Genomic DNA, 22,630 nt, shown 5'->3' with positions numbered 1-22,630 from the left:
TTGGTAGGAAATGTGCTACAAGCTTCAGAGTTTCGTAAAAACACCATGTTAATAGCAAAGATTTAAACAAAGAATTTTCTATCGCATGGCAACAAGGTAAGGAAACTATAAGGCAACGTCCTACTCGTTCTTCACATAACCAAACTCCATTATCTGCAGGAAGTAACCCAAAAGGTACCCAAGGATATGAAATTTGGCAAGCAGATGTGTTCTATTTTCAGAGTTTGGAAAATTAAAGTATGTGCATCATACCATAGATACACATTCAGGATTTCAATGGGCAGCTGCTTTAAGTTCTGAAAAGGCTGATTCTGTAATTACAGGTTTACTAGAAGTTATGACTATTATTTGGATACTTATACAAATTAAGACTGGCAATGCTCCAGCATATGTCTCTAGAAAAATGAAAGTTTTAAGCATATTACAGGGATACCACAATCTCATAGCAAGCAGTTATAGAAAGACCTAATTGCACTTTAAAAAATATGCTTAATAAGCAGAAAGAGGTAATAAATACCTCCCAGAGATAGATTACACAGTGCTTTATTAATTTTATTTGATTTTATTTTTTATTTTTTATTTTTTGCTTTAGTAATTTTAAATGCCAGTGAAAAAGGAACAACAGCTGTAGAGTGACATTGAATAATAGGAAAAAAAAACCACGCTGCTGAATTAAATCAGCCTGTATATTTTAAATATGTGCTGGCCTCAGTATGTTACATTGGGGAAGAGGCTTTGCCTTTGTTTCCACAGGAGAAGAAAAGGCTGTGGATACCATCAAAATTGATAAAGATTAGAGTCGAACAGGGGCGGTCTCCTGAGTAAAGAGAGGCGATAGTTCAGCATCTTAGTCATTCAGTTCAAACTAACATATAAGACCTTAGTTTTCTTCTTAAATAAAAAGGATATTTTTTTGTTGTTTGGCATTAAAAACACAGTTCAGAGATCTGAAATGTTTTAACTTTAAAGGTTTAATGCAGATCAAGCTTGCTTTCTAAGTCTCTAAGAGAGCTAAGATAAAAAATGTGTGCAAGGCAGTGGTAGCACATGCCTTTAATCCTAGCAGAGATGGGCAGATTCCTACAAATTAATTGCTTTCTAAATTCTAGAGTTACAACAAACAGGGTGGTGGTGGTTCACACCTTTAATCCCAGCACTTGGGAGGCATATGCTTTTAACCCCAACACTCAGGAGACAGAAGCATGCAGATCTCTGAGTTTAGGCCAGTCTGATACAGATCAAATTCCAAGAAGAAAAAAACTTAGATCTAGGTGTGGTGGTTCACACCTTTAATCCCAGCACTTGGAAGGCACATGCCTTTGATCCCTACAGAGGCAGACGCATAGGAATTAATGATTTAATTTTAAAAGCCACTTGAAAAAGGCAGGCTGAATTTAAAGTGAATGTCCTTTATAATCTAAAAATAAATATAAAAGGTATATTTCAAAAATTCAAAAGAACTTTTAAAAAATTTCAATTGAGAGATACCTTTTCTATTGAAGGCATTTTGCCCTAGGAAAGATATACCCCCCACACACATACACATACACACAAAAGAACCCCCCCCCCCAGAGTTAGGGTTTGGGGAGGACACATCTTATTAGGACCATGATATAGACTATTAAGGGTAAAGCAGCTTTATTAAAAGCAGTATCAAACTTGCTATAATATGTTCTCAGAAGTTAATGACCTTAAAAAAGGCTAGTATATGTATTTTAAGCAATGCTACATATTCTACAAAGGTAATTGCTATATCACTATAATCATATTATAGTTTGATAAATATTGTCACTAGAAAATTTAGCTGCATTAAAAGTTTTTATTTCATGTTTGCCTGCCCTTCACCATGTATAGCTGGTTCTTAAGGAGGCCAGAAAGATTGTGAGCCTCCGAGTAGATGCAAAAGACCACATCCGGGTCCTTCTGCAAGAGCAGCAAGTTCCATCTCTCCAGCTTCAGCCAGCCATATTTTAAAATAGGGCACAAAACTCAAAATCCTACATAAAAACGTTTACAACAGGCAAAGCTAGGGGTGGAGGTTGCCTAAGGCTGGAGTTTGTAAGGTTGGGTTAAATAGTGTTCCTCACAAAATTCATGTCTACCTAGAATTCCAGAATGTGTTTTCACTTGCAAACAGGATCTTTGTAGATGTAAGTGTTTCAAGATAAAGTACCAGAATCCATCTGATGTGGTGCTGCATAGTTTTTAGTCCCAGCATTCAGAAAGTGAAGGCAGGTAGATATCTTTTCAGGTAGGGAGTGAAACAGCTGGGGATGGCTCCAAGGTTAAGAGCACTAGCTGCTCTTTTAGAGGACCTGGGCTTGATTCCCAGTACCCACATGGTGGCTCACAAACCATCTGTTAACTCCAGTTTTAGGGGATCTGACTTCTGTGGGCACCAGGCACATACATGGCACACACACATAAAACTGACATTCATACACCTGAGTAAAAAAAAAAAAAAAAAAAAAGGAACAGAGCCAAATTCATTCTGTGTTTATAAAAGAACTATGTGAAGATAGTTACTTGTAAAAGGCCAGGTAACTTGGTTAAAATAAAGACAGTCAAAAGTCAGAGCTAGACTTCAATTTGCTAGACTCAGGTCGTCAGAGTCTATTTCTGGAAGCTCAATTGAAAGACAGAGTCCAGAGTCAATGCAAAAGCAAAGGAATTTTATTAAGCCAGCACACCGGGGTCCACCAAGCTCTGATGGAAGACCCCATCCTGCAAGAACTCAGGATTTAAATATCTTTTGCAGAAGCAGAACTTAGTGACAATGGCTAGTTGAAGAGGCTAGGCTAACAATAGGGGGTCTAAGGTAGTAAATTCTAAGTAGGGTGAGATAAGGGCAGTGAATTCTGGGGGCAGAGTTGAGATGGAGGCTAGTGGAGAATCTTTAACTTGTTCCTCTCAGTTTGCTGTTTCTTGTTATCGGCCTATAGTTCTTAACTTGCTTGTTCAGCTGACAACACTATTGTCATGATGGCTAAGTCCAAGCCATCTGGAATCTTATATTTCCTTAGCTAATAGTGTCATTGCTGAGTTCAGGCCATCTAGAATCTTACAAATTCACTAAGCTTAGTGATAAAAGACAAAGACAGGGAGCTATGGAGGGAGAAATGGGGAGTGCGTGCCCCCCACCCCAGACCTTTAGGTTTTTGTTTTAAACCAAGGGTATCTGAATTGCAGGAGCCATACCCAGGACACTTCCTGAGGCTTGTCTCCAGGGCACCTTTGATATGCTTTTCTTCAAAGAGCCAATTTTTAACACCTTTTGGTTTAGAGTTTGCTTTGGAAGTGTCCCTAAGAGGAACTAGCCTTTTAGCACAATTTTTAGGGGTGGGGGTCTGGTGGGTTGTTGCCAGCAGGGGGTACCTCAACTGATTTCTGAGCTCAAAGCTTACCCAGAGGGAGCATCCTCTCCACCTACAGACAAAGGCCCACAGGTTTACAAGTGTGTGCCCCATTTCCCTTAAGGGGGTTGGGCTAGAGATGTTTATTTGCATTGGGAGTTGGTTATAAGATACTATTGGTCTTATTCAGAGAGAAAATGAGGTTGGACTCAGGGATATCTCTATTTTCCTTTTTCTTTCTTAGGTTTGGGGATAGGGGTTGAAAAGAAAGAAGGGGAAATACAGAAATATTATAAGGATGATAGGACAAAAAGTAGATTAGTGAATCTACTCCTCAATTTAAGGCCTTAATTGTTACTCATAAGGTTATTTTTAATTCATTGGTATAGGATTTTGTATATTGATGCAAAATAAGTTTAATTTTGATACATTGGTATAGAATTAAAATTTAAGATTATTCTCTCTTCTCTCTCCCCCCCCTCTCATATGAGGTATTTACCCATACACCTCAAGTAGAATACAAGGTTTACCTCTAATACTTTAAAAATGCTATTGTAGGTTGCTTAGGATAATTAAGTAATACACATTAATTGCTAGTTGATCAAATCATGGTCATGTCAATTACTAGTCTATTTTTATCACAAGAATGTACATCCTACGTTTAACAGATATGATTCTATAGATATATAAGGTAAAATAGTTAGATGAGGTCTTCAAAAATTCAGAGAGCTGCAGAATATGGCATTTAAGGATGTTTTTTATTATTTTAAAGATTCCTTGACAATAAGACAGGTTAACTCCTGGCAACACCCAGCCTACCTCAAAGATGATGATAAGCATCAAAGAATCTCCTTAAGGAGATGGCTTCAAATGTGGCAAGCAAGCCACTAGGCAAAATGTCCTGATTTCTACCACAAACAGAATTCTGCCTTAAAAAGGGCAAGCTTGGATGCAGGCAGAGCCAATGTCCAAACTCTGCCAAGACAGGGTAAGCAAGTTCTCAATAGTTCCTGCCTCACAAATATGCCTGTCAGACATATTGGGCCAGAAGGCTGAAAATGATGCTCCAATGTTATAGAGTTTTGGGTGATTACTCAGGTAGCAAACTGTCTTTGTCATCTTCTCATTTGGGAAGCTGCTAACCTGCACTCCCTGTATGCTCAGGTAATTAATTTTATTCCTTCTCAAGTCTCTGATGGGGTTGAAGACCAGATAGTTTGGTTTTACAATTAAGCTTAGCTGTTTGGGTTTTTAGGTCTAGATAGACATTTTAAGTTGATAGAGATGAGATATGATAGATATTGATTTACATTCAGAATTTTAGACTCACCCAGATAGGAAAGATGTTTTCTTCAGGGTTGCCAAATACAGATAGCTAAAACACTATGAATTAACACTTATATAGTTCTTGATTGTTTTGTGGTCTTTCTTGCTGTATATAGTTTATTTTATATATGTTGTGTAATATATAAATGTATATATTTCAAAAAAGAATTTAAAAAAGGAAGGAAGGAAGTGCCAAGGACTACTGGCAACTAGCAGCACTGTGAGGGTCAGGTGTATGGTGTTTTTCCCCAATCTTCTGAAAGCCAGATTTCGGACACCTGGCCCCCTAAACCATGAAAATATACTTGTTTTAATCCATTAAGTGTGTGGTAGTTTGCAGCAGTCTAGAAAGCAAACACATGGGGAAACATAGGGAGTGGTTACTAATACAGGGTTTCTTTTGGAGGGGTGATGAAAACATTTGAAAAATGTAATGTGACTGTAGACAGTGAATATAGTAAAAGGCACTAAAATAGTGCAGTTTAAATGGGTGGATAGTATGCCGATGGATTACATCTCAATAAATTACATCTACACATAAAAATTCGACAGATAAACCTGCCATTTTCAAATTCATTTTTAATTTAAACACTTTAATCATCTCCATATAGAGAACATTTTTAAATGGAAACACTTTCACAAGGTTTAAACACATTGTTGAGCACACTTAGAATGAACAGAGCAAATCTATTTTAAGGTAAAAATATTTAATATCAGATAAAAACATTGATGGGTGACAGTTTTACATGGCACATTTCATACATAGTCAAAGAGTAAAACATTATTGGGGAAAATTAATTGGCGGTTTGGTAATTTGTTGTCCACATATAAATCAACGAATAGTGACATATTTAATACAAATTATTACAAAACTTTTAGAGAAAACCCAGTTATCTCTAATACGTTCTGCTAGGAGAAAAAGAAAACAGTAGCTTTTTAAAAGTCCATACGTTACTGGGCTATACAATTATCAGTGCTTTTCTGTAATCTAGAAGTTTCTTCAAACAGTGTTTCCTCTGTTGGTTACCCACTCTCAGTGTGACTGGCTCTCGCAGAGGAGACTGAGGATGCAAAGCACTTTTTACACTGCTGAGTAAAACCCTGTAAGTTAATGATGGGTGCTATAGGCTTAGTGCTTTACAAGACAATGTGGAATATTTCACTTAATTGGGCTGAATATATTTCATAAGTAACTGGATACAGTGTTAAGTCCCAAAATCTGTGAATTTTTATAAGAAAATATGTATGCCTTGAGCCACTCTTGTTTACTTTACAATGGAATAATTTGGCACTAAATGAAATAAATGAAGACAAGCAAAATACACAACACTAAGGAAAATTACTCTATCAGAGCTCACCATCTTGAACTGAACTGTAATTCATACTACTACTTAGCTCTTGGCCAACAGGAACAGACCTAACTACACAGCACTTACACAATAGGAAAATAGAATCTGGAGCTCAGCCGAGGCCACGTCTCTGATGAGCATGCCTCGCTCTGCCAGAAGCAGTTATATATTTGAAATTCATACTTTCAGGAAATGCTTATAACCTTTTAGTTTCTCTGGCTGATAGGCTCTTGGTTATATGGCCAGCTAAATATGGTCTTTGAATTAAATAAGGAAACCCAGATAAAATAGATTTATCTTATTGGGATCTTACTTTATCAAAATACCAGACCACAACTTCATAACCAAACTCTTGGGGACAAACCACTGGTGGCCATGTTTCTGGTCTCAGGTGAGTTAGGGGTCCACTTTTCACTCATGTTTCAAGGGTCTCTTCATTTGCCCCACAAGTATCAACAACACAAATCAGACAACTTGTGACTGGGAAAGCACGGACTTTGGAGTTGGCGATCCACTTGTCTGTTTCAGTATTATACTCAAGGATGTGCCCCAACCTGCCTACGCCCTGAAACCCTGCCAGGACATAGATGACAGAGCCAACTGCTGCACACTTCACCGTCACACCCCTCCACGGCATTGGTGACACCATTTTCCACTCATTTAGCTTAATATCGTAATATTCCACATTGTCCAGACCACCTGCAAAAGAACAAAATATGAGAACTGTATCAATCTCTTCATAGTTTTTTAAAAATTATGCTTCGTTTTCAAATATAGAAAGGCTATAAGAGCTTTATAATAATTACCCACATACCTACTACCTAAATATTTATTCTTAAACGTAAAAGAAATTGCTAATTTTTCAGAATATTTTTCCTACAAAGTTAACACAAAACAACAACAAAACTAAACACACTTCCTACAAATGTTTTATCCTGGAAAAGAAAATAAAAAACTACTAGTGATTTACTTTGATTATAATTTATTCCAAATGTTTTTCTTTCTATCTTTTAGCAATTCATGGAAAACACCAGTGGCTAATGTAAATATTTTTACTTAATGCAAATAACTAAAATATGAAATACTATTTCTAGATTCAGTTCAAATTTCTCATCATTTACACGAATCACTTAAGATCATTATTAGCATTACATTAAGAAAATGAAAAGGTCAAACTTAAAGAGCAAAGACTTTCATGCAGTGTTAAGAATGTTGAAAAACTACTAAAGTTTCCTTTAACATTCAAATATCTCAACTGTTCAGTTGAGAGGATTCTGGAATTTTGGTTTCTTTAAAAAACACAGAAATAATATAAGAACGTGTTTTTGTTTTAATCCCAAGTGTGGGGCTGCAGGGCTGCTTCAGATTGTTCTCAGCAGCTGATTTGCCTGGTGCTTTAGCAGAGGTGTGGGTTTGCCAGCACAGATGGGTTCTGTGACTGTGTGACATTTGGAATTCTGGGAACTTTCAATGCTGGGGCCCTCCTCGTTCGCGGGGGTGGGGTTAGTGGAGGTTTGTTAGTACTCAAGGATCTCTACCTCTCTCGTCCCTCTATCCTCTCTCTCTCCTCTCTAGTGATGGGATGAAAATGGGCAGTGGGGGGAATAAAGGGTGGGAAAAGACCTGAAAATACAGCAAGGACCAGCTCCACGCAGTGTTTCTCAGGCAGCTATGATAACATATGATAACATATGATAACATATGGGCACATGGAAAGGCACAAACCTGTCTGAGGTAGACACAACAAGTGCTTAGCATTTCACAAAGTATCCAGTGCTTAGACATATGCTCTGTGTGGATTCAATTTTAAGAAGTGCTCCAGTAATTTAGGAACTTAGCAAACCCAGGGGAGCTGAAGAGCAAGTGAACATCACATACCTAAGCCATTCTGACCGCCCACAGCAAATATCTTGTCCTTTACAAACACCAGCCCGTGATTCTTCCTGGCCTCAATCATTGAACACAGCTCAGTCCATCTGGGAAAAAAAAAAAAAAGCTTTTAGTGTACTCATTTACAAGAAGTAAAAGGCATCATCCAATAGGACAGTGGTCTGTTATGCCAAGCAAATGCTCATTTACTACCAAGTTTCAAACGTACACACATAAGACCTCTGCAAGGCTAGAAAACAAACCCGCAAGTGGTTTGGGATACCTGTTTTATAGGTGAGGTATACTGGGGACTTTAATAGGATAAAATATATAGAAGGAAACAATTTATGTGCCCTTTGAAGAAATCCATTTCCCATAGTTCCCAGTAACTTTTGAACTGGCAACAAGAGCGAAGAGGAAGAATATAAAGCTTCAATAATATCCCTTCTGCCTTTTCTTTTGAGACAGGCGTCTCTATGCAACCAGAGAACTACAATGTGCATGATACTGCCCTTGAACTTGTGATGATCCTTCTGCCTCTGCCTTTCAGTTACAGGGTTTACAGGCCCTAGCCACCATGCCCAGCCACATGTGGCTCTACATTAATACTTATGTTTAAGTAAAACAAAAACTCACCATAGACCTCAGACAACGAATAAGTTAGTGTTTCAGGGGGTTTGAGATAAGGGTTTTGCTATCTAGCTCTGGGTGATCTGAAACTTGCTGCTCACAGTCCAGGTCAGACTTAAACTCTCAGTAAGCTTCCTGCCCCAAACATTCAGATTGGTGGTGTGTTTCTTATTTACATGACTATGTTGTTGTTGCTTTACTATTTTATTTCAAAGATAAAGCCTCACCGTGCAGCTCAGGTTTGCCTCAAATTGAGATCTTCTTAATTTGTGCTCCCAAACTGCTGGGAATACACAGGTGTGTGTCAGCACCCCGCCTTCACATGTAAGTGCACAGAAAGAACTTTAGGCAATCTGCTACACACACAGCCACTCATCAGTCTGAAGAGCTTACTCAATGAAACTGTCAAGTATACTAACACGGGTAGCCTTGTCATAGAGGTGGCTGCTTCTTTCTGACAGCATGGACGCGCCGCATAGCTAACCTTTGTGACTCTAAGGGTGCTACTAGCCCACAACCTTCTGGTCTTTTAACAGCTAACACCACGAGACTTCAAAGAACAACAAGACTTGACATAGGTACCTTAAAAGATGGTTATTTAGCTTTAAAAGATCATATTAATTTTATGACATATTCAGGGCCTCTTCCTCTCTTTATCTTTGCTTTATCTGTCTGGGGAGAAGGTCTCATCAGTCAGTCAGTCATCAGTCAGCCCTCAGGTTGCACCTACCTCTGTAAGCTCTACACTCCTAGTTACTGGTACACACAGCCATGCCTGGCTTTTTACCTGTATGCTGGGCCATCACCCAAGTACCACAGAATTCTTACATAATTGTTTCTCCCCTGCTGTAAATGAGAACATGGCGGTTTAACACTGATCTTGTCTAAATAAAGACTTTTAGATTTAGATCTAGAGAATATATAGTTATGGGTTGCATTCTGTGGTGGTTTGAATGTAAATGGTAGGCCCACAGGGAGTGGCACAATTAGGAGGTGATACTCCTCCTTGTTGGAGGAGATACTGTCACTGGGGTGGGCTTTGAGGTCTCAGACGCTCAGATTCTCTGCCAATCCAGATGCAGAACTCTCAGCTGCCTCTCCAGCACCATGTCCGCCTGCAGCCAGCACACGCCCTGCCATGGTGATGGACTGAACCTCTGACTGTAAGCCTAATTAAACGTTCCTTCTAAGAGTTGTCATGGTCAGATGGCATCTCTTGATAGCAATAGGAACCCTAAGAGACATTTCATAAATGCTTTTTTAGAATTGAAAGCAACAGCACAAAGAAAGAGATCACAGTTTCCCAATTAAACTGCTAGAACATATTTTGAGCATAGGGTTTATTGGGAGATATGAGCCCCAGGATGCACCTAGGGGCTCTCAAACAACAATATTTTATCAGTCTGATGGACCAATCAGATGTATCTCATTGCTGTTTACTGCTCAAGCAGGACCAGAAAGAGAAGGACCAGGGGGACAAGCTCACGTTATTTCCTAAGGTCTCAGGCTACTTAAATGCATGTATAGTCTTAAAAGGAGAATTGCGTTCCTGTTGGGTTGCATCTTCACCCAGTGAGGCTATGCAATAGAACAACCCTGCCAGCCACTGTAAACAGGTACGCACGTCTCTGTGGCCGGGTCGTACACCTCACAGGAACTGAGCACTCTCCCGGACACGTTGTTCCCTAGGCTGCCACCGCAGACGTAGATGAGGCCATTGGCCTCCACCATGCCGTGGCTGCAGCGCTGCGTCAGCATGCTGGGCTTCGTGTGCCAACTCTCAGTTCTTGTGTCGTAGCACTCAAATAAGTACAGCGCCGAGTTCCCTGCGGACGAGAAGCACCCGGGTGAGAGGCTGCGCGCCGGCACTGACAGTGGGCGCCCCGTCTCAGGACCCTCCCTGGGAACGAAAGGGCGCCCAGCAACTTGTTATGCTTGGCTTGGTGTAGGGGTGCAGTGAGGTGACTGGAGAGCTAGGTGAACAGGGGAGAATTTAGGTTTGTAGAGAGCATCTTTCTATTCACCAAACACCCTAAGAAACAGCTAGTATTGTTGTATGGACCTGGGAAAGCATTAAAACAAAAGGAGTTTTTGGACAGATTTGTTAGTAATTAAATTTTAGGAAAAGAAAGTGGTTTTTCAAGAGAACAAAAAGAACCAGTATCTAGTCTGCAAAGCCAGTTGTGCATGATAAGAATTACCTATGTTTCAAATGTAAACTTTAAAAAAGCATAGCTGTGTTTTAAGATTTATTACATATACAGTGTTCTGCCTACATATACACCTGCAGGCCAGAAGAGGGCATTGGACAGATCTCATTATAGATGGTTGTGAGCCACCATGTGGTTGCTGAGAATTAAACTCAGGACCTCAGTGCTCTTAACCTCTGAGCCATCTCTCCAGCCCCACAGCTATACTTTTTTTTTTTTTTTTTTTTTTTTTTGGTTTTTTGAGACAGGGTTTCTCTGTGTAGCCTTGGCTGTTCTGGACTGGCTTTGTAGACCAGGCTGGCCTCTGCCTCCCAAGTGCTGGGATTAAAGGTGTGTGCCACCACCACCCGGCTATACTTTTTAAGCTATGAAGATCTGGCAAACTGAGGTAGATCTAAACCTTAACATATAAAAATAAATACTACATGACAATACTCTAAGACTTACATAGTATTCTATAATTGCTACTGCTCCATTAACAAAAACGTATGGAGATGAGCCATAAAGTCATTCTGGTCCTTCCTTGGTACACCATCAAGGTATTAAGGTGCATTTCTGTCCGTCACACTAATTATGCATTTTAAGAGCAAAACATATATTCACTATGTTTTACAATTTTTGCATACTGTAGAGCTCAGTAAGAAATTTGGAAATAATCCCATTAAAGAGTAAGTGCTTGGAACATTTAATTATTTCTTTTCTTTTAGGGACAGGGTCTCATTATGTAGCCGTGCTGTTCTGGACTTTGATGTGCAGGCTGGGCTGCCCTGAATTCACAGAGATCAGCTTGTATCTGCCTCAGTGCTAGGACTAAAGGTGTATGTCACCACACACAGTTTTATGACATTTTGTCATAACCAATTAGCAATGGCAGGCTGAAAGGTCACCCAGGAAATTGCTCTAACGGAAGTTTCCCAGTGTGACACTAAAGGCAGCTTGGATGGACAGCTCTCTGTTTTCTGCCCTGTTTGCTTCTTTTGTCCTCTTTCATTGAATTCATATGCAAGTACCACAAACGGGTTTCTGGGAGACTCAACATCTGGCCATCAGCTCCAGCTTAGAGAGGTTACACATGATTACACCTCACTGATGATGAGCAACATAAAAATCTCCCATTGGAGATAGTTTCATTAATGGCAAGCTAGCCTCTAGGCAAAAATGTCCCAGCTCTCTCTACAGACAACATGCTGCCCAAAATACACAAGACTTGGATGCAGGCTGAGTTGACTGTTAAGCTCTGCCATGACAGGGTAAGCAAGCCCTTTATATTCCTGTTTCACAATTATATCTTCCAGATACACTGGCCCAGAAGGCTCAAGATGATGCTCCAACGTAATAGTGAGAGAATGGTGGCTGACCAGGCAGTAAAATGTCTCTGTTATCTCTTAGTTTTGGAAGCTGCTTGTCTGCACTTCCTGTTTAAATAATAATTTTATTCCTTCTCATGTCTCTGATGGGGTTGAAGACTAGATAGTTATGGTTTCATAGTTAGGCTTAAGTTGTTTAGGATTTAAGAAAAAAATTTTTTCCAAGACAGGGTTTCTCTGTGTAGCCTTAGCTGTCCTGGACTCTCTGTAGACTAGGCTGGCTTCGAACTCACAGAGATAAAGGCGTGCGCTACTAAGCCTGGACTTAAAAAAATATTTTAAGGGCTAGAAAAATGGTTTTTTAAGTTGATAAACACAAGATATGATAGAGAATGATTTAGATACAGAACTTTTAGACTTAGTTTAGATAAGAGAATAGTTTCCTCAACATTGCCAAATACAAATGAGCTAAACTTTTTTTGTTTTGTTTTTCAAGTCAGGGTTTCTCTGTGTAGTCTTGACTGTCCTGGACTCACTTTGTAGACCAGCCTGGCCTCAAACTCACAGAGATCCGACTGTTCTTGCCTCTGGCTGCACTAAACATTTTAAAAGTAATTTTTGCATATGGCTTTCCTAATTGTTTCATAACTGTTCATACTGTATGTTGTTTGTTATAACTAAATAAAGTCCATATGCATTTGAAAAAAGGATGCTCTTAAAGATAGTAAAAGATTCATTTTTTAAAAGTCACAGAAAAATCTTATTTTTTTCTTATTCTCATTTCATATGTAATAGGTAAAAACTTAGAACAAAAACAACAAATAAAAATTTGCAACAAGCCGGGCGTGGTGGCACACACTTTTAATCCAGCACTTGGGGAGGCAGAGGAAAGCAGATTGCTGTGAGTTCGAGGCCAGCCTGGTCTATAAAGTGAGTCCAGAACAGGCAACGTTACACAGAGAAACCTTGTCCTGAAACCTCCCCGAATTAAAAAAAAAAAAAAAAAATTGCAACAGTTAAGCATGCTACCTAAAGTAAAACATTTTCCGAGCCAATATAAAAATCACCAAAGAAAAATAAGCACTTTAAAATTCTATGCCTTAGGCTTACTTGCTCTTCCTGGCTTTCTTTATAAATCCACTATGCAAATAAACTACTTGAAAGGAGGAAAGCATAAAAAGAACTATTATATTGCTAGTCTATTAATCTTTACAGTCTATTAATCTTAGGCTGTACCTAGAATTTTTATTTAGAAAAATACTGTACCTATACCCTACTCTGACCTATAAACACAAAAACCTAAAGCTGGGACAAGGATGTACCTTGTCGGGATGTTACTGCATAGCCCAGGGTGGTCTTGAACTCTACGCCTGCCTGCCCCAGCCTTCTGAGTGCTACAGTAACATCTATGAACCACTCTACTCCCAGCTAAAGGACATCTTTCCTTAAGAGCTGGTTGTTTGTTAACATGTTCTTAATTGGTCAGTGATTAAGTCAGTTCTAAAGCCTTAAAGGAAATAATATTACCTACTCAAACCAACTAATCTGTAAGTAAAATTTAAATGTTGTCAACTAGGTACTTCACCATAATAAAAATAAGGCAATTTATCTAGAAAGATGGCGTTACACTTGTTTGTTATTTTTAATTATGTGTCTGTGGGTGGGTATGTGAATATGCATGCAGGTGCCCATAGGCCAGAGGTATTGCAGGCATTTCAGAGCTGGAGTTACAGGTGGTTTTAAGACCACCTGGTGTGGCTACTGGGGAATTAACTCAGGTCCTCTGGAGCAGCAGCACAAGCTTTTAATCACTGAGTATTCTTTCTAACTCCAGAATACTGGCACTCTTGCCAATTAAGAATTTGAAAGATTAAGGTAAGCTCATAAGAAGCAGGCTCTAACATGTTAACAGACCTGTACTTAAATTACCAAAGCATCTGGTCAGTTTTTGAGAAGTATGAATGAATGCTAAGATTCTTGGATTAAAATACTTTCTGTTAAACAAAACTATCAACAGGGTCTTACCTACTTCTGAACCTCCAGATGTATAAATTTTGCCTTCTGCAGCACAGGCAGCAAGGCTGTCTCGAGGCGTTGGAGGCCCCAGTTTGGAATACCAGCTATCCTTCACAACGTTGTAGCAATCCATGCGCTTTATGGGGAAAAGCTGAGAACCTCCCAAAATGTATACTACATTGTCCCAAAACACACATGCTGCGTCTCTCCGTTTCTCAAAGGGGCAACGAATGTCTGTCCAGCTGTAATCCTGAAACAAGACAGGACAGGAAGCTTTCAGAAGTGGATACTAGAAACGACAAAGCACAGATAAAGGTAATACCCATTTCTTATCTAGTGACAACTTTACAGGATGTTTTCTTTCCTTTTTAGCATGCATGACATTTAGGAAGCAATGGCTTCCACTGTGCTATTTTCACACACGCCCGTAACGTTCTTGATTACAGTCCCGTCCTCCATTACTCTTCCTTCTTTTCCTATGTCCTTAGGTCCTCTCTTCTAATTTCATGTCAGTAAAAAGAAGAGGAGTCTACATATGAGAAAACATACGACACTTGCACAACCCTGGTTGACTGTTTTTATGTTTTGTGGTATCCAAGAATGCTTCTGTCCACCTACCGTGAATGTGCACGGCGAATGTCCCTAAAGGTTTAGCGTACTGACACTTTGTTTCCACTGCTTTCTAAAATAGGTGAAAATGATCAGGATCAGGCTCGAATACAAACAAACTCACTGAGTAGAGCACTGTGTGTGAATGTTGCTGTTAGGGGCCCTTACGACTATCAAAATGATATTTATATCTTGTTAGCACCTGTTGTGTCAGATGCTCATAGGTTAGAATATATCCTAAAAATAGAAGGGCTGATCTCCTAGGAAAGAAAGTGCATTTGCAGGGATTTTAACCCTTAACGATCAACATTATTTTTTAAATAAGGAAAACAGCATTAATTACTCAGGACTTCACCCTTAAATCACATCTTTGGTCAGCAAACACAACTACAAGACAAGTATAATATCATTTTGAAGCTTTACCCAATGGACACTGAAAGCCTAAGGATAAATACCTTTACTTATTCATTGGGGGGAAACTGTACACCCCAGAATAAAAGTAATTATCATATATTCTACAAGGAGTAGTTCTATAAAGGCAATCTAAATGATTCTTGTATATTGTATAAATCTGCTGAGCAGAGAGATACAACCTAATAGACTATATTAAAACTCAGTTAACCTCAGTTCTCACCACTCGTCACACAATTTACTGAAAGCTATGTGAAAATTCTCTGTAATTTAAAAAGATATCAGTAACTACCATTCTATGAGCGTCAATTAAATTTAGGCTGAAACAATTGATCACTTGTTCTTTTAGATGATCTCCAACACCTGCTATTCTTCAAATTAAAAATACCTGCCAGGGCCTGGGGAGACTGGCTTAGTAGAACGTTCATCTTAAGCTAGTTTCCCAGCCCCAGTGTTGGTTGCTCACAGCTGCTGCTTGTGACTTCAGCTCCAGGGTATCTGTGATGGCTAGTCCTGGTTGTCAACTTGACTAATTTGGAATTATAAACCCAAGTGGCTGGACACACCTGTGAAGAAGTTTTCTGAAATAATTTGAAGTGGGAAGACCCACTTTTAATGCAGATCTTGTGAAGCTGGAGATTTACTTTTTATCTGGGCCACCCCTTCTGTGGGCAGCCTCTATGAATGACTCAGACCAGCTCTCTGCCTGCTGGCTGAGGAAGCTACTTCAGCATGCTGGTGTCTACTGAAGACCAGCTAAGCTACTCAGCCCTGTGGCCTGAACAACCACTTGGACCTTCCATTGTTAAACTTCCACTGTTGGACTAGCTGGGCTACAGCTTGTAAGCCATTCCAATAAACCCCCTTTATAGATCTATCAGGTCAGCTCCTCTAGAGCAGCAGTTCTCAACCTGTGGGCCAGCACCCCTTTGGGGAGAGTTGAATGACCAAGACCATCAGAAAACACGGGTATTTACATTACAATTCATAACAGGAGCAAAATTAGTTATGAAGTAGCAATAAAAATACCTTTATGGTGGCAGGTCACCACAACCTGGGGAACTGTGTATTAAAGGGTTGCAGCACTAGGAAGGTTGAGAACAACCGCTCTAGGGAACCCTGAACAACACAGATTCTGGTAGCAGGAGTTGGGCAACACAAATATAGACTCTGACAGCCTCTTTTGATCACCATGAACAACTAACTCAGGTGACTCTTTATTCCCACACAGACACATGCTCATACTCCTAATTAAAAATAAATCTTAACATGTGTCTTGAGGTCTTCCTTTATTCCAATTTTTTAAAAAGATTTATTTATTATGTATACAGTGCTTTAACTGCATGTACACCTGCAGGCCAGAAGAGGGCATTAGATCACATTATAGATGGCTGTGAGCATGTGGTTGCTGGGAATTGAACTCAGGACATATGGAAGAGCAGTCAGTGCTCTTAACCTCTGAGCCATCTCTCGAGCCTCCTTATATTCCAAATTTAAAAATGAAATTAACTTTACAGGTAGCAAGATAATTCACAGGGTAAAGATGTTTGTCAAAGTTGATGACCTGAGTTTAATCCTAGAGGCCTATAATTTATGCCGTTTCTCAAGAAACTTTCAATTTTTCTGAGTTTTTAATCATGATCTTGCTCTGTTGTTGAGTCACACTCAAACCTTTGGTCTCAGTCTGCTGAGCAATGCCTACAGGCACACACCACCATGTCTGGCTCTCCTCTTTAACATATTTAACAAGAGTTAATTTTAAACTAAATTGTTATTGTCCATGTCAGACACTATATTACATAATAGCTACATACAATATCGTAATGGCTATCACTTTTAAGAAAGTAACTGAAATGTCCTTTGTAAGCATTACTATTATGAATGCAAAAATATTCATGTCAGCTACCATTTAGCTACTCATTTTAGCCTTAGAATTCAGTCTAGTAAAAAATACTGTTAGAATGTCCTTGGTTATACTTGTGTATATTATTGGAGGGTGGGGAGAGATGATCTTTGCTTTTTAAAAAAATATTTATTTTTATTTTGTGTGTGTTGCCTGCATGTATGTCTGTGCATGTTAGATCTTGGAGTTACAGACAGTTGTGAACTGCCATGTGGGCCCTGGGAACTGAACCTGGGTCCTCTGGAAGAGCAGTCAGTGCTCTTAACAGCTGAGCCATCTCTCTAGCACCCTGATCTTTGTTTTTTTGTTTTTTTAAAAACATGTACATGGTACAGGATCTCTGGGAAGTCCACCTAATTTCCATAATCTGCTACCCTAAACAACATACTGAGAAAGTGATCTAATGGTCACTCTTGATAAAAGGAGATAACAGTTGAAGAAAGATAGTTTGGGCTTGTATGAAAGCTGGACACACCTTAGCAAAGGAACCAGTTCCAGCCTAGGCATGCAGATGAAGGGAAAGTAATTTAACTTCTTTGAAAGTTAGAGAAACATGTAGCTTTCATGCTATTAATAGGCACTAAAAACACACTTAAGGAGGTAACTATAGGCCCAGAAAAGACACAAAGACTTGTTATCCTAAAATACACTTTAATTCAGTTAGTTTTATTGAGTATTTCATTGCAAAGTTCTGTGTTTCCTACTCCTGTATATAGTTCATGTGCTCTGAATTTAAGGATAGGACCATAGTATATGCATGTCATACTTCCCTGTCAGCACTAACCTATAGATTTCAAATTCTAGATAAACTATGATACTGTTAATATATGATAAATATTTCTTTAACTTATGTTTTTATAACCAGCTACTCATAAAATATGCTGCTGCTTATACAAACTTAGGAAAATTAACTTTCCCGAATGCCTAGATTGCCAATGTTCTTTTTCTTCTTCCTCTTCCTCCTTTTTTCCCCCAAGGCAGAGTCTCACTATGTAGTTTTGATTGTCCTAGAACCCATATGTAGACTAGGCTGGCCTCAAACTCACAGATCTGCCTGTCTCTGCCTCCGAAATGCTGGGATTAAAGGTGTAAGCCACTATGCATGGTTATAGGATCACCAATTTTCAAAGAAAACATTTCTGGAATGACAGATACTTCTAAGTCACCATATGAACATCCATTATTAAAGATAATCAAGATAATTAACAAGTCACATGGTATAGTAAACAGTGAGAACATCTGATCTTTCTAGATTTGTGTTCGTGCATCCACTACCCTCCAGCCCTCCAGGTGGCTGCGGCCCCACAAGGCCCCCCCCAGACCCCACTCTGACCCTTCTTCAGCCTTTATCATACACCTCAACCTGTTCTGACTTTCTCCCAACCTCTGTGTGACCTGTTGCTTTACTGTAATTAATGTTGGCTGTGACAGACAATGAATTTGGTATCCTAGCTTTGTCAACTTGAGGTGGCCTTGAGGGGGGCCTACTCAGATCAGCCTGGGCTTGCCTATGAGGGACTGTCTTGATTGTCAGTTCATGTAACTGCCAACCTCCACTATCACCACAGAGTAGAACCGTCTCCTCCTTAGTAAGCCTTGCTTAAGAAAGACGGTGGTTATTGAACTGTGAGAGAAAAGTAGTGTGATAATTTTTAGTAAACAGCATTTCTAATGAGAACACATGCTTTGGGTTAAAGAGAAAATGGTTTTGAGGGCGATGGAGGTGAGTTTATATTTAGATTCTCTCATACAACTGAGTAATAAAATCCCGGTAAAATATGAAGTACTTGTTTCTTCTTCCTTACACATTTGAGTCTCAATCACGACAGACCAGATAATAACCTCAAGAATCCACTTGGCTTGAGTGAGAAAATGAACTTGAGTTTGTAATTTTGCACTTGGGAGATTGAGGCAGCAGGATCAAGGGGTTCATGGTCAGTCTGGTCTATACAAGATGGGAAAGAGGGAGCTCAGAGCAAATCCAAAGGTTCCAGGACAGATGACACATACAGTTTCTGCCCCTATAATGCATGAGCTCAGATCCTCTGCTGGATCTGCCACCAGTCTCCCGTTCCGTCAGCATGTGGAAGTGCTAAGTAAAAACCTTTATAGATAAGCCCTTAGCCCATCTTTTTCATTAGGAGTCCAAATAAAAATTAGTCAATTAAACTTTTATTTGAGCATCATTACCACAATACCACACTAAAATTGCTCAAACAGAAACAGAATACTGAATATTGAAGACAATTCTTTCACAGCAATTACTGAATACTTGAAAGCTAAAAAAAAAATAATAGGTACAAAATGGGAAAAGGGAGGGGTTTTGTTTTGTTTTACAAATTTTGCTATTATCTATACCAAAATTTGCCTTTTGATACAAGTAATATCCAAGGAGTATCAAAGATAGAAGCTTTAGGAACTGATGGATAACAGTGCTTAAAAACTGTCATCTTTGAAGGAGATCGGTTCACTGATCATCTGTTTTGGCTAGTATAGGGTCCACACAAATCATTCCCATCAATGGGTAAAAACCATTTTAATATTCCTGAACATATCAAGTTAAAGATTTTTTAAAGTAAACCAGATCCTCTTTGTTACTTCTTGTTAAGCAGTCTATTACTCAGCTAATGATATACTGCTCACTTGGGGCATCCAAGATAAGTAACTGTTTATAATTAATCACCTTATCTATTTAATATTAGAGATAATTAGAACTAGTAAGAAAATTATTTAAAAAGAGTAACTAGGCAAAGTTTTTCAAGGTGAGTTTTTACAGCAAAAAAGACAGGAGTCAGCCATTCTAGGAAAACTGTAAATGCGTGCGATAAACAGAGCTACCTGCTTAGTTTCAGGGAATAAGAGGTAACAGATGGAATGACACTTTGAAAATCAGTAGGTAATTTCTCCATTATTTGAATTTTTAACACTAGAAGTCTAAAGATCTGTGGTTGAGTACAAAAAAAAAAAGGCAATTAAGGAAGGGTCATTTTAAAGAACAAAGCAAGGCAACAAATAAGAATTCTGAAGTTACAGTCTCAGAATCAACGCTGTGCAGAATATTCATCTTTTTTCAACTGTCCAATAAAAAAACAAAAACACCAAGGAAAGTGTTAGATTATAGGCCAAAAGCCCAAGTGCCCACCCATGCTCACTTACCTGTCCTCCTCCAGCAATGGTGCCCCTGCCTCCCTAATGAGTCAGGGTTCTCCTGGCCCATCATACACACACTCACTTTCTCTCTCTACTTACCTATGTCTTCCACCAGGATTTTATTTTATTTTATTTTAAAACTGCCTAAGTAGATACCATAGCTAGATTTTAAGGGTGGAGCTTTGATTAGCAACTGAAAGCTGTAGTTTAAACTGCTATGACTTCAGTTTATGCTTGGGAGGGGTATTATTTTCCCTTTCTTCACTCAAAAGTATCCTGAAAGTTAAAAAAAAACATAGCACTTAAACTTCAACAGGCTTACCTGACTTGGTGTGAAACATGTACGCAGGCATGGCTAGCCTTTTCAACATATCAAGGAGATGTGTACTGGCTTGTATCATCTGTCTTCTAATGTGAAAGCCGTGTGTAAGCATGTATTTTGAGATTGGAGGGTGGCTCAGAAGTAATTTCTGGGTGAGAACAACCCCAAAAAACTAACAAATATGATGGCAAATGTGACCCTTCTGTTGGGGAGGTGTTTTCGTATCTGGCAGCACATCCCTTACGTTTCGTGTTATGGCGTTACGTGCTCTCAGGAGAAGGTGCTGGAGGTCTGCTCTGCAAAGTAGAGGAGGCACCAGCAATGATGGTGACTCCAGTGGCCACCAAAGCAGGAGCAGGCACAGTCTTCCTTATTGGCTGGACTGACAGAAGCTCTAAGCCTGGCATGTAACTAACATGCTGGGTAAGGCTATCTACCCACTAGAGGAGATTTCTTGTCAGCTTCCAGAGAAAATGTCATGACTTGACCTCAAGATTCTCTTGACTCTAACTCCATGTCATAACATAAGCTGCAGGAAACCTGGACCAGCTCATCTTCACAATGGTGGTCACAGGTGATGTTGTTGATGCCCATTGTCTTAGTAAAGACAGAAGATAAGCTAGCTAAGAATATGGTGTTTGTTACTCTAATGGTCCTCTTGTCCACTGTCTCTATGGAGCTACAACAGAGGTTAGAAAACAATGGCCCCCAAACCAAATCCAGTCCATCATTTGTTGTTGGAAACAAAATCTTATGGAATAAAACTATGCCCATTTGTTTATATGCTGTTTATGACCATTTCTCTTTTATAGCAACATAACTGAGTGGCTGTGGCAGAAAAAATAACAATCTGCAAAGATGAAACTAAATTTTTTCCTGGTCTCTTTAGAGAAGCCTGCCAAGCCCTGGTCCACAGTATGTTGGTATGTGCAGGGCACTTTAATGGCCCAGCTCCTCCTACATAGTAGAGATATGCATAGCTAGTTGTTCCTTTGAACTCCAGGGCAGGAGAAAGCCCTCTACCTCATGGACTGCTTTTTCCATCAACTAGGACCATTACCCCAATGGAGGTAATAGAGAGACTCAGCTAATAGTGAGTGGCTAAGGCTGGATAGCCCTTCTGAAAATTGTCCAAGAAGCCCATCTCCCTCTTTCTCTGTACAGCCTTGGCTGTAATGGACTCAATTTGTAGACTAGGCTGGCCTCGAACTCAGATATCCACCTCCCTCTGCCTACCAGAGTGCTGGTATCACCATGCCCAGCTGTCCAAGAATTTCTATTTCACAGAATTTTAAAGAGCTTTAGTGTAGTAGAAGTTTTGGTTTCTTTAAAAAAATCAGTTGTGTAAATATGCTTTTGTTTTAATCCTAAGTGTGGGATATGGGCTGCTTTTAGTTTATCCGAAGCTGATAATTGCCACAGGCAGTTCAGAGAAGGGTGTGGTCTGCCAGCTTCTTAATTCTCAAGACTCTGAGAGGGTATAAATACCAGAGGTGGGGGGGGGGGGGAAGAGAGGGCTGCTGGTTCCTCTGGATATCCTGAATGACTGAGATTGGTATTTTCTAAAAGAACCCAATGAGCCTAACCAGCTGGAAATAAGTCTAAAGACACCCATGTCCCTTTCCCCTCCTAACCTTCTTTCTCTCTTACTTAGAGCTGGGATGTTGGTGGAAGGAAGGTAGATGCATTAAAGAACCCCAAATAAAAAAGTTTAAAGAGGCGTTTATAAGTGGCATCCCATCCTTTTAACTGTTTTAACAGGGTTTCTTAATGCCTCTACCTCCCTTCCAATGCCCCCATCTTTCTCCATCCTTCTCCTTGAAGCTCCCTTTTTTCTCGCTGAGTGTCCTTGGTCTCTCTCCCCCCCCCTTCTCTTTTCTCTCTTCTCTTCTCTCTTCTCCCCCCTCTCTCTGAGTGTCTCCTCTAAACCGTCTTCCTCTCTCTGAACTCTGGTATTTACACCCTCTCAAGAGTCCTCAGAATTAAACTAACTGCAGCTGGGAAAGACTACGTCCCTCTCTGAGCCACATGAGGCTGTTATTAGCTGTGGACAAATAAAATCTCTATATCTTATACCTGGGAATAAAACAAAAACCTGTTTACATAACATATCTGAGTTTTTTAAAGAAACCAAAACTTCTACTACACTTTAGTGTTCATTGTCTTTTTAAAAAG

General features: G+C 39.5%; 1 protein-coding gene and 1 long non-coding RNA gene across 8 annotated transcripts in view; one reads left to right on the top strand and one right to left on the bottom strand.

The window, feature by feature from the left end:
• LOC311600723 overlaps nt 1–22,630 on the top strand; it is a 48,764-nt gene that overhangs the window by 6,450 nt on the left and 19,684 nt on the right. For 6 of the 7 annotated variants that reach the window (XR_014780330.1, XR_014780331.1, XR_014780332.1 and 3 more), the window contains one exon: nt 14,282–14,375. This is a non-coding gene — a long non-coding RNA (uncharacterized lncRNA). Of the gene's footprint in view, nt 1–12,032; nt 12,076–14,281; nt 14,376–22,630 lie in introns of all 7 variants that reach the window. The other variant, XR_014780335.1, reaches the window with a different exon arrangement.
• The window catches only part of KLHL7 (kelch like family member 7), a 40,788-nt gene continuing 23,381 nt past the window's right edge, over nt 5,224–22,630 (bottom strand). The window contains exons 8-11 of the mRNA XM_084787731.1: nt 14,070–14,310; nt 10,152–10,353; nt 7,907–8,004; nt 5,224–6,727 (exon numbers count right to left, since the gene is read on the bottom strand). Coding sequence (XP_084643857.1) covers nt 6,444–6,727; nt 7,907–8,004; nt 10,152–10,353; nt 14,070–14,310 — 825 coding nt within the window. The 3' untranslated portion in view covers nt 5,224–6,443. The remainder of the gene's footprint in view (nt 6,728–7,906; nt 8,005–10,151; nt 10,354–14,069; nt 14,311–22,630) is intronic.

The sequence above is a fragment of the Acomys minous genome, assembly GCF_964271855.1.
Source record: "Acomys minous genome assembly, chromosome: 6".
Taxonomy (NCBI): domain Eukaryota; kingdom Metazoa; phylum Chordata; class Mammalia; order Rodentia; family Muridae; genus Acomys; species Acomys minous.
This window is presented reverse-complemented; position numbering and strand designations above follow the sequence as displayed.